Source organism: Caloenas nicobarica, chromosome 6 (assembly GCF_036013445.1).
Source record: "Caloenas nicobarica isolate bCalNic1 chromosome 6, bCalNic1.hap1, whole genome shotgun sequence".
Classification (NCBI taxonomy): domain Eukaryota; kingdom Metazoa; phylum Chordata; class Aves; order Columbiformes; family Columbidae; genus Caloenas; species Caloenas nicobarica.
This window is the reverse complement of record NC_088250.1, coordinates 29758458-29770861: the sequence shown is the minus strand read 5'-3', so window position 1 is coordinate 29770861 and position 12404 is coordinate 29758458. Positions and strand designations below refer to the sequence as shown.

The following is a 12404-nucleotide window of genomic DNA, read 5'->3' as shown; positions in this document are numbered from 1 at the left end:
ATTTGAGGGGGTGCAATTGTCTGTGAGGGCACACAGGATCTTGGAGTTTAGGAGGAGCTTGTACAGGCTGAATGGGAACAAGACCTTCAAGGTGAAGGGCCAGTGTCGTTGCCCACCATCTTGTTAATCAGCCAAGCTCTGGTCTTAATGATAAATAACAAGATCTGTATTGCCTGATCATCACTTAAACTGCTAATCTCAGGGCAGAAGAAATTTTTCCTTTGTGCCAGATATCCTGCCTGGCTTCTCTGTTGGTGAAACATTCCTACAGTAGTTTTATCTTACAAGCCTGGGTGCATTTTTACATGTTATGGACAGGCTCATGTCACGTGTACGTCATGTTCTGTCTTCCACTTATCTAACTGGGAAAACTTTTATCAACTGTCCCACTCATTTGAGCTTGGCCAAGCTGTCCTTGAATACAGACAGTGGATGGGACGTGATAAGAAACTAGAACCACTGCCATGAATCAAAAGCCCAGTAGAGTGCTTGCGTTACTGAGATTTGCAGGAAAACGAAGTCCCTCTCAGACTTCTAGGGGTAGTGCCCTCCTTGGATTGGCACTGCTGATTTGCAGACGAAGCTTAGAGGTGTCCAAAGAAAAGTTTGGGATCAGATTTTTTCTAAAACTGATTAATTGAGAAACTGTTTCTGAGTTATACCAGAATATAAGGAAGATTTCAGAGAGAAAGCTGCAGGTCAACAAATTCTTCATATGCTCCAATAGGCAAGGACGATGTATTTGCTACTTTAATTAGTAGCTGTAGGTGTCATTTCTTGAGAAATATTGATTTTTGTTACTTTGGTAAGGAAATCATATCCATCAATAAAGCCCAGAGCAAGTTTGAATAAAATATTGCTGTGATGTCTGTAGGAGGACCAGTGACAGAAAATCAAACACTGCTAAGGAAATGAAATTGGGCTCCTTTGCAATGTGGTGCCGTGAGACCTCTAAAATCTCTCCTGGAGCTTTAATTTTCTATCTAGCATAAGGCTGATTTGAGCAACTCTGGGTCAGAAGCTTCACTGTAAAAGCACTCCCAAAGACTCTTAATGAGCTGAAGTTGCACTGTTCACCTTTACTGGTGTTGGGCAATAAACACTGTTGGTCGTAGCCTGTTACAGAAGCAGTGGCAAAGACAATGTCTGCAGAAATGCTGTTGAATGGCAAATTGTTTTAATATTCGCCAGCCACAGGCCCTTGCCTTTCTAAGTCAGAGGTTTCTCGGGCACTCTTGCAGTATTCCTACACCAGATTTGAGCACGTCATGAACTCCATGAAGAGCAAGGTTACTGGAGAACCAGGCCTTAGGGTTTCATTTCAGATTTCTGGAGTGTTAAACAGGACTATGTCCATGCTGCTGAGGTCAGCCTTTTAGCGAAAGGATATTCCTAAAGAAGTCAAATTCAGCCTAAATGCACAGAGGAGCTCCTTTCAGTCAGTGTTAGGAAGAATAGTGTAATACATCAAAAATGTCACTTGGTGGACTTCAGTTTTTACTTGATTTAATCCTATTAGAACAAAAAGGATCTCTGTGTCCTAGCTGTGTTTCCAAAATAGTAGCCTTCATTTTCTGTTTGTTTTGAATTTGATGCTAGAGAGCTATGAGACCCAAATGTTTTTAGTGAACGCAGTGTAAGGAAAATGGCTTTTCCCGACATCAGTGGCCAGAAAATCATGTGCTTGTTACCCCAGTGGTACGGGTGGAGATTTCCTGAAAATGAATCTCTTCACCTCATACAGCCTTCTAGTATCCTTCGAGTTGAAAGCAGTTTGTAATATAAATACATTTTCTCAGTTTGCCTGAAACAGTAAGAGCTAGTGTGTGATAATACGAGATAAGTTGTTTCACAGAATGTGTATATACTTATACTTATACTCATGCTTATACTATGTGTCTGTGCATAACATGTTTGTGTGTATGTGCCACTTACATAAATACACACAACCCTCTACCTAGGTATAGGTGATATATCTATTTTGAAAATCAATATTAGAGGTGATATTTACGTGATGCATTTCAAAACCCTGTGTAGATAAGTGCGTGTTTTCATTACAAACCATCTTACTTCAGTAGCCTTTCTTTCTTAGCTTATATGTGTGAACTTTTCCCTCAGAATTCAGACCTATACCAGGTTTATAATTAAAGTTTATCAGTTGTTAATGAAACATAACCTTTGTTTCTAGTCATGAAACCTATTTTTGCAACCAATGTCATTTTTTAAGAAGCAGGGCTACTCAGTGTAGCCTTCATCAGCTTGACTTTTAGAGTAATATCTGGCTCTCCAGAAATAAAGAACACTTTTGCCATGGTCTTTGCTACGTCCAGATCGCAAAACAGTACACATAAGAAGTCATAATCACAAATGTTAGGGATTGGAAGGGACCTCAAAAGCTCATCCAGTCCAATCCCCCTGTTGGAGCAGGACCACCCAGATGGGGTTACACAGGAATGTGTCCAGGCGGGTTGGAATGTGTCCAGAGAAGGAGACTCCACAACCTCCCTGGGCAGCCTGTTCCAGGCTCTGTTACCCTCATTGAGAAGTTTCTTCTCAAATTTAAGTGGAACCTCTTATGTTTCAGTTTGTATCCATTGCTCCTTGTCCTATCATTGGTTGTCACCAAGAAGAGCCTGGCTCCATCCTCGTGACACCCACCCTTTACATATTTATAGACATTAATGAGGTCTCCCCTCAGTCTCCTCTTCTCCAAGCTCAAGAGCCCCAGCTCCCTCAGCCTTTCCTCACACGGGAGATGCTCCACTCCTTTCAGCATCTTTGTGGCTGCGCTGGACTCTCTCCAGCAGTTCCCTGTCCTGCTGGAACTGAGGGGCCCAGAACTGGACACAATATTCCAGATGCGGTCCCACCAGGGCAGAGTAGCCTTTATACAATGGTAATCTGAATAAGCGGTGATTCAGTGCTGCATAGTTTTTGCTGGCACTTGTTTGAGATGCCTTTGACACATGTAATGCAACTGTCTGTAACTTGTAAAAGCCTTTCATGATATATTAAGTGTATGCTGTAAAAAACACAATAGCAATGTGGATTTAATCTGTATGTGAATTCTGTATTTAAGTCTATTAAACAAATTCTTCCTTTTCAGGATGTGGATCTAAACAGCATATTCTAGTAGAAGTATCTTGGGAAAGCTGTGTGTTTAAAAACTTGTACTCAAGTTAACATGCTTGGATTATGTATGAACTCATGAAGCCATTGTGTTTCATATTACCATATCAGTAATGTGGATGTCCATAATAACCTGATTTTAGACTGAAAAAGGAACAAGCAGGAGGTTTGGTAGATAGTTTATTACCTTAGTGCCAGCTAGCACTTAATTGTCTGCTGGAAAATATACTTACTTAACACTTGTTTAGAGCCTGCAAACAGTCTCAGTAGATGTGAATTAACTCATTTAACATCAGCTACGCTCATTAGAGAATCGAAGCGTTGCCTTATGCCAATATGTGCTAATACAAGCTGCCTAATGTGTCAGTGCTGCCTCTCGATCTCAGTGGATCTCTGCTTGTTCTGCTGTTAAGTATGATTCAAAGTGACATGAGAGAGACCTTCTCTGTTCTAGTGTGCCTTAAGTTATGAAAACTATATTTGCCTTAGACTGGATGGCAAAATGAATGATGCATACAGGGAGTAGATCATAGAATCATAGAACAGTTTGGGTTGGAAGGGACCTTCAAAGGCCATCTAGTCCAACCCCCTGCAACGAGCAGGGACATCTTCACCCAGATCAGGTTGCTCAGAGCCCCGTCCAGCCTGGCCTTGGATGTCTCCAGGGATGGGGCATCCACCACCTCTCTGAGCAATGTGTTCTATGTTAGTGTGGATCTTCCTCAGACCAGTCACATGATAAAAGGCATTTGTTGGTCTATCAGACTGATGCCTGCACTGGAGTGAGGAGTTTCCATGTTCTTAACCGCTTCTTCCTCTGAACTTCGAGATGTTTGTGAGGTGCAATCAGATGCAAGCACCTATTCCCCTGCTCCTGGCTGGCCAGATGCAAGTGCCATCTCAGTGCAGCACTGCCTGGGCTCTGTACCTCAGCACAGGCTTTCAGGTGGTTATGGAGGCCATCAGGAGATTCCCAAAGCCCTGTAGGAGAACTAAGGGATGGTCTGTAAACCTGAGAGTTGTGGGAAATTTTGAGCTGCTGCTGCCCTCTGCTGAAAGGAATGCTTTTCTTGATAAATCAAATATTAATGCCTTTTTTTACTTGAAGCAAGCAACCGATTAAAACTCTTCTGTGAAAAGATAGCATGCATACTGTTTAGATGATTTAGTAGAAATCTATGCTTTCTCTAAATAATATCAACTTTCCTGTTTGTCAAACCCAGACCATGCATAGTTGGGTGGGTGAGGATTTGCCAGCTAGGACAACTACAGCTTCCTCAGGGCCTGGTGAAGGAAACTTGGAAGAGAAATGTAAACAGGTAGACTAAAAACCGTGTGCACTAATCACGCTAATCATGTTTGCAGTCTCGACTGTTTGGCTGTGTAGAGAAACCTTGACTGGGAGCCTGAAAATAGCGTGTCTGTCTGAAGTAATTTTTGGCTTTGCTGTGCTTTTCTGTTAATTTGTTGTTGTAGTCCCTCATAAGCAATCAGAGCATGAGGTCCTCTCCTTTTGCCGGGCTGCCAGTGCTGTGAGCCCATGACCAATAGAAGTTTGAGTAACCTGAAAACTGCTTTCACGTAGCTCAGGCGACTACCTGCTTATTTTGCGTGGTCTATTGAATCAGCTGCAGCAGCAATCATAAGGCAAGGGCTGGCACTAAGCTTAGGTCACTGACCACGTTTCCTCTCTAAAATTAATGGATTTTTCCAGTTAGCTTTTGTCTTTTTGCCTAATGAACCCAAACCATTTCACAGAGACTTTATGATAATTCAGCCAAGTTGCAGAGGTTACTGATTTTGATAAATCTGTCTGTCCAACACCCACTGTCTAGGTGAAAACAAAAAAAATAACAAAATCATTTGTGTCCCTTTAGCAGCTGACGCTGTAGGACAGCATAAATTGCATTGATCTAACTGTTAAACTTCGGGAGCTGCTACTGGCCTATGGAACCTGATCCCTCGCTGCATTGTTATGAGGAAAATAATGAAGTTACATAAGTGATCCTTTGCAAATGATTCAAGAACCTGACCCGGAGCCAGACCCCCTCACTCACATGGTCAGGTTCTGAAGTCACTGGAGTTTCTCCAGCTCAAGCCAGCAGAGAACTGCTTCATTAAGATTAGATAATCTGTAAGGTCTACGTTATATGTCACTGAGATGGATTAGTGTTCCATGCTAATGGTAGAGGGACACAAAGGCAAGGGAAAATTCAGATATTACTCTTTCTTCAAACTATATATCATCCAGCACGAGTGTTGCATGGAGAATGCTTGTACGGTGTGTACAGAAACGAGTTTCTTACTGCTTGTTTTAAATTTATCTAATTCTTAAGTAATCTAATAAAACATGGGCCAAGATTTTCAGAAATGACTGGTGATTTTGAGATGATGAAAGTCTCCTCTGGTGTGTTACAAGCTGAAAATCCACATATTTATAACTCTTAGAAACACTGTCTGTAAAAGATGTCCTTTGACCAGATAAATGTATGCTAGATAAGTGAAATTTAGGGAATGACCAAGTGTGTCCAGATCTAACTATTAGGTGTAAAGATTATGCTCCTGATGCTTTACATTACTGAAATAAGCTGTATTAGAACTGGAAAGTCTTGCAAGATTGAAATTTGGACCATGTTCTAAATGAGCTTTCAAGCTATCATAGACCTTCCAGCTTTTGAGGTCAGTGGTAACAGTGTTCTTGATTTCATGGCAGCAGGGACCAGACCTTTCTGTCTTAAATAGGAAATAATTGCTGAATTTTGAAAACATGGCTTTTGCCTGAAGTAAACCCAGAAGTGCAGCTGGATGGTTGAGGACTATTTAAAAAGAACACAGCCAGGATTAACCCACATAGCTCCAGTGTTGCTTTTGAGAGCTTTACTGGAGCACCGCTCCCAAGCTGTAGTAGTACTTGGCTTTATTTCAAAAAGCATTGACTATAGGTCTGCTTTCTTTCAGGCCACAGAAGACTGTAAGCATTGTGAGCAACCATTCAGCTCTCCATTCAAAGCCCAATGGCCTGTTTGCAGGCAACAGCAAAGCTACTAACTAGCACTGTGTACACAGAATACTGGCAAACAGTCCTAAAAACAAGCTGTATTTTTGCAAAGAGGGAGTGTGGGCACAGTCTTGTTTTCATTAAAGATGAAACAAAAGAAAAATGGGACAAAATTGAAGTGACTTCTGGGAGCTGAAACTTCCCTCAGATACCCCTGCAGCACAGCATCTGTGCTATCAGTGTTTGTGTGGCAGGGCTGAACTGTCCCAGTCAGATAACTGCCTGCTTCAAAGTGAAGCCACAGGATCACGAAGTCCCTGGGGGAGCTTTGAAAATTTTGCACAGATCTATGAGATGCATCTTAGAACTCTCGGGCACACCTCCAGAATGTCACATCATAGAGTGCATGTGCTCTTGCTCTTGTTCTGCTATATTTACTTAGATCTCCAAGGGTGACCTTATTTCTAACCCATCAATGAGAGATATGTGGGACAAATATCTGAAATCCTTTCCCACCTCACTGTACCTTGGGGAGCTCCTGACTTACCAGTTGGTATCTCCAGTTATTCCAGTGTCTGAGCAACCTCTCAGCCTGGGTACCTTTTTGATCAATTTTCCTTTGGTTTGGTTTGTTCATTTTTCATCTCGATGAATATGAGACCTGCTTGTTCTGACACAGACGATCTGCATGTCCACCACCTAACCATCTGGGATATGCATGCCATTCACAAAAAGGAATGAACTTCGGCATGACTTGTCACTTTGTATTCAGCTCAACTTGCTGATTGTTTTTATGAGATCTCTTGTTTGCAGTAATATTTTTATTACAGAAAATACTGTGCTGGTGAAAACTTAAAAGTTCTTGGATCAAAATGGACAGAAATACATGTCCTTCTTGGATACCAGGCAGACTTCATGGCAGAGATGCCCAAAACTTCAGGTCAGAGGAGGGTAGAGTATGGAGATAAGCAAGCCAGGAGGAAAACTATTTCCCCACTTCCTTCATCCTCAGATCTTTAGTGTGAAGTGAATGACACACTGTGTTTCTGTTCAAGTCACTGAGCGTTTTGGCAGGAGGCAACATGCTCCATCTGGAATGAAGAGTCTGAAGACCTGTTGTTCGTTGCAGTCCTTGGAAGCCCGTTAAGAGTGTTGTGCCTCAGTTTTTGTTGGCCGTATGAAAAGGATTTTACTTACCAAACTTTCATGGATGGAAAATGTTTTTATATACAAAGGTGTGTTACTGCGAGTTGGGGTTGATGAGCAAAAGGAACAGTATAGCTTGATTTGCAATTTGGACACCGAAAAAATGAGGTACTTTGATTCCTCTCCACTATGAAAAGGGGTTTTGTGTATCCAAATTCATCATCTGCTAAAGGATACCACTTCACAGGGAACTGCAGATACACTTAATTACTGCAACTTTACAAACACATTACTCAAAACTCTTCCTTTGCATTTATGAGAAGAATGAATGTACAGTTAGTTATTGCTACAGCAGTGAATTATATTTTTACTTTGAGATTATTTTTTATTTTTAGGAGGCTTTAGAAAGTTGCCAGAAGGGTCAGACGCTAGTGTCTGCTCTTCCTAAATCTATCTGTCTGTATGCTGTTCCAAAATAAAAGCACGTGTAGCTTTGCTTTTTACTTTGTGAGCCTAAGCTACTGCTTTGTGTCCAGATATGTGTTTGGGAGGTTGATGTGTCAGTGACTACATCCCTATTGGAGGGAGGTGATGCTGCTGACCATGAGAGGTCCTTCATCATTGCTTCAGTTTTGTTATTCTTTTAATCAATTTTTTGTATTTTTCTATATTTTCAAGGCAAAGGGAGGGGAAAACAAACAAAACCCCAAACCAACCAACCAAACTAAACAGAAAAAACCCCAACCAAACGGAATTGGTACAATCCATGTGAGTTTTATGCTGCTGGTAAAGTCTGGTTAGGAACATGAGATGCTAATTAATCTTGCAGATTTGCACTCTGTGATTTATTCTGCTTCCATTCCCATTTGATTCCATTGTCTTAGTTCAGGATACGCAGAGTTGTGTGTTTGCTGATGGAGCTAGTGGAGATCCTGTTCTGGCAGCTATTCTTCCAGGTAGATAGGGCAAACCTTGTCCAGTGAAATGAATGGTAAAATTCTTAATTGTTTCACTGGTACCCTGGTTTCACTTATTACATTTAGAGGAATTGGTGGGGTCTAGCCTGCCCATGGATAAGAGAAAGGTGGTTCTCACCATTCCAGTAGATCTCCCACTTGAGATGGAGTCTTCTGTTGCTGAAACAGCCTCAAAGGTGAGACTTGCCAGGAGAGGTGGGAAAACAGAAGCAGAGATTGTCTGAAACAAACTTGTCAGGTCCTTAGGAAGAGGAGAGGTTGGTTGGGAAGAGAACTAGTCCCATTTGTGCCTAGAGTAGAAAATTTGGGAATGACAGATTGCAGTCCTAGATTCTTCATACTTATCTGAGCTTCTGGTTTTATTTGTTTCCTTTAAATTTGTGTAGTAACTTGTTCAATTGAAATATGTGCTGGACAGGACGATGGTAAGACTTTCTCTCTAGCTGTGAGTAGCTGTGCACTTCATGTCTGAGAAGTTAACAGTATAAATGCAAAAATATATTGCAAGCTCCAAGAACTGACAAGTTAACTATAGGAGTTAGCAATTCCTTATGACACATCACAAGGAATATGTCAAAAAAAGTCTAGTATGGGAGTCTTCATTTTGATTGAAACATACATCAGTTACTGTAAGGATCATTACCAACAGGGTGCATACTCTTTTCAAAGAATAAAAACTGACGGTCATTTCTTTCTTTCTTCTTTTCAGGCAGCACAAATAGTCCTGATTTCTCTCTTTGAATTGAACACTCCTGAGTTTACCATGTTACTTGGTGCCTTGCCAAAAACATTCCAGGATGGTGCTACCAAGCTCCTGCACAACCACCTCAAGAACTCCAGTAACACCAGTGTGGTGAGAGGCCCTTGTCCTTGCAAACAGCAGAGCCACGAAGGCAGCAGCTCATTGATATATTGATAAGCTGCTGCAGATGTTCAGTAGCATGAATTACCTGTAACTTCCGTTTTGAAGCAACATGGCAGCAGAGGCTTCTATTTGTTGCTTTTATAGGGACCGTTAAAACAAAAAACTTAGTGATTTTTAAATTTAATATAGTCATAAGCAGAATAGATTTTTAAAAAAATACTGAGAAGTTTATGAAAGTTGGTGGAGTTTGTGCTTTCAAGTTGGTGGTGGTTTTGAAAATCCTGCCAGTAATGACCTCTTTGCTAAAACAGAGATCCTGATACCACAGATTTTTCTGGGCTTATCACTACTATTGAAATCAGTTTAATAATACTGTCTACAAAGAAGCTTGCAGGATCTTTGTGACCTACAAGGTCTCCTTAGTCTAGACCTATTATCTTATATTTTGGTTTTACATGGAGCTGTTATGTATTTTGATTTCCCTGAAGGTATATGTTAGTAGAGGATTTAAGTGTGCTTCTAAATTTCTTTCCCCCCCCAGAACAGCAAGGATTAGAATATTTTTTTGCCCTTTTAATGTGGAAATCTTGTGAAACTTGCTGGAATTTGAATCCTCCAAACTTTGCACTTCCACAGGGACAATCAGACCTTCGTGTAAGCTAGAACTGCAGCATTAGGCTTCCAAGCAAACAGACTGGATTGTCTAGTACCTTCAACTTTGTGTGAAGAGAGTTGGAATTGGAAGCAATTTCTGCTCATTTTACTGTGGTATAAATGATTGTGCAGGCCAGTGGAAAAATGATAAGTTAGATTGCTTACTTATGCTCATAACAAGCACAATCAGAAAGCTTTAGACAATGTGGAAAATAGCTGCATAAATTGCTCAATTGCCAGGGTAATGATCTGCATACTTTGGAGGCTGGCAAATCATGTCTGAGAAGCTGTTTAGCCTGATGCATTGATAAACCATTTCTGGCAATATTTGCAGGCTGTATGTGTTGCGTAGTTAAAATTGCAGGTACTGTAGATTCCAGAAAAGTGCACATATGCATTCTTGGTCCTCACAGCAGTACCTTCAATAACATATTGATGACTACATGAACCATGCCTGCGGATTTTTAGGTCAAGAGCCAGAACCAAAACAGCTTGTCTAGTGCAAACAAAGGCTGTATTTGGACCTGTTGTTGTTGTGTGCTCCTGCCTGTGCATTGCGACATGTTGCTAATCCCTGTCTTCCTGCTTCTGTGCCAGGGTTCCCCCAGCAATACCCTTGGTCGGACTCCTTCCCGGCACTCCAGCAGCAGAACCAGCCCCTTAACTTCACCTACCAACTGTTCCCATGGTGGACTGTCTCCAAGGTAATGTGGCAGGCTGATTAAAACTCTTACAATATATTAAAGGATTTCAACACTGTGTGTGCATTTGCAGAATATGACTCACTTTGAAAGCAAAAACAAGACCAAAGGTTTACAGTACATTGCTCCAAAGAAACAGTTTGAACATGATCGTACATGGTTGGTGATTGACTTCAGTGTTCTAGTCCTCATGTTATCTGTGTGATCTTAATGTATTGTCTTATAGTATTTTCTTTCATAACTAGGCTTTCTTCAGAATCACATTTGTGGGGTCAGTAAAGGTAATTTTAAATGGCAGCATTAGAAATGAGGCCTTGTTGAGGTTGCAAATATCGCAAAGTATATGATGACTTTCAGGTCAAGGGTTTCGGATTGTGTCTGGTTTTTAGGTGTGCTCTTTTCATCAGTAATTCTTCTGGCTGTTGTACAGTCCTTGTGCTGCTGAGAGAAGTACTGCATCTCCTGTTCCCCTCTGATGCTTTGTGAGGATGCAAAACAGGCAGAGGTGGTGACTGTCTTTCAGTGCTAAATATCTCTCCGAGCACTCTCCGGGCTGCTCATCAGCAGAATACTGATCTGATCCTTTGGGCAGCGGGTCTATTGCAACCAGTGTTTTGTTGAAGCTGCAGATGCTACCCTAGAATATATTGGTTCACTCCAAAACCTTTTACTGAACAAACATAAACTCTTCAATATTGGGAATGTACATGTTTTGTACCGTAAAAGCTTAGAGCAGAACAAATAAGAATTCAAACAGTATGCTCTGGGACCATAGAAATACTGGAGGAAAACATTAGGTTGTTACCTGGACAAGCCTTGATTCTTGCTGGGGAAAGCTTAAAGGCAGCTGCTCTGGTCTGCCTGCCCTCTCCATGGGAGGCCACGTCCCTTTTCTGTTGAACAGACAGAAGGAAACGTGTTGGGTGAGGACTGTAGTTTGTAGTCCAGTGCAGTAATTTACGCTGAAATGTGTTGATCAGCCCTGTCGTGGCTTGATCGACCCTTCTGGAGGGGTGCTTAAGCCATGTGAGTTCCCATGTGTCAGGAAAAACACAGGCTTTTAGCCTTTAATGAGTAGTTACACTAATTCCAGCAGCATATGTGGAACACACGGGGTTTCCTGAGAAAATTTTGGATATCTAGATAGATCTTTGTGACCCCTAAATCTGCTGTAATCCAAAACTAGACTGAGAAGTTACAAGCCAAGGTCAAGTTGCCTAATACAACTTTTTTTTCAACAAAGGTTTCATTAAGAAATTAAGTGGTAGAGTTTCAGGGGAACTGTTCCAACAATGTTGCCTCATTTGTGACTAGTTTGAGCATTGTTGCTATGCTGATTTCTGTCATGGGCAATTATGAACTGAGATATGTTTCCCTGTGGTTACGTTGTGGCTTTGCTGGCCATGTTTGCATGTGGCACTTATTTTATAAATCCATGGCATTTTACCATGTTTTTGGGGTTTTGCCATTGGGACACAACTGTGTTTTGCCACTTCACTCACTGCTTTTCAGTTTCTCTTTGCATTCTTCTCACATCTTGATATCAGGATGCATGTATCAGAATATTGATTAAAGCATTCAGCATACACGTAATACTTTGTTGCTGTTGTTTTCTAGTATTTGGGGTTTAGGAACTGGAGTTTTTTCTCCATATGGTATGTTCTCAAGGAATAGTTTAAGTAATTCCAGAGTAATCTGCTATTGTTGTCAAGACCTAAACTACCACTGGTGCCACTGGTACCTTTAGAAAACAATCATTCCTTCGGTTTTCTATGGAGTTCTTGGAGATGCTGATCCCAGAATTTAGGTGTATTTTCAAGAAGTGCGTCCTGCTTCTTTGCTGGATTTAGTTATTCAAGAGTGATGTATAAAAGTTACTCTTCAATGATAGGTGAACGTGGAAGCTGCTATAAAAGCCCTTTAAAATATTCAGG

At 41.1% G+C, this 12404-nt stretch overlaps 1 protein-coding gene across 8 annotated transcripts in view; it reads left to right on the top strand.

The window, feature by feature from the left end:
- Window positions 1–12404, top strand: part of CLASP1 (cytoplasmic linker associated protein 1) — a 173666-nt gene that overhangs the window by 133740 nt on the left and 27522 nt on the right. For 4 of the 8 annotated variants that reach the window (XM_065637801.1, XM_065637796.1, XM_065637795.1 and 1 more), the window contains 3 exons: window positions 4353–4448; window positions 8960–9103; window positions 10367–10473. In XM_065637801.1, coding sequence (XP_065493873.1) covers window positions 4353–4448; window positions 8960–9103; window positions 10367–10473 — 347 coding nt within the window. The remainder of the gene's footprint in view (window positions 1–4352; window positions 4449–8959; window positions 9104–10366; window positions 10474–12404) is intronic. The other 4 variants (XM_065637800.1, XM_065637799.1, XM_065637798.1 and 1 more) reach the window with 1 other exon arrangement.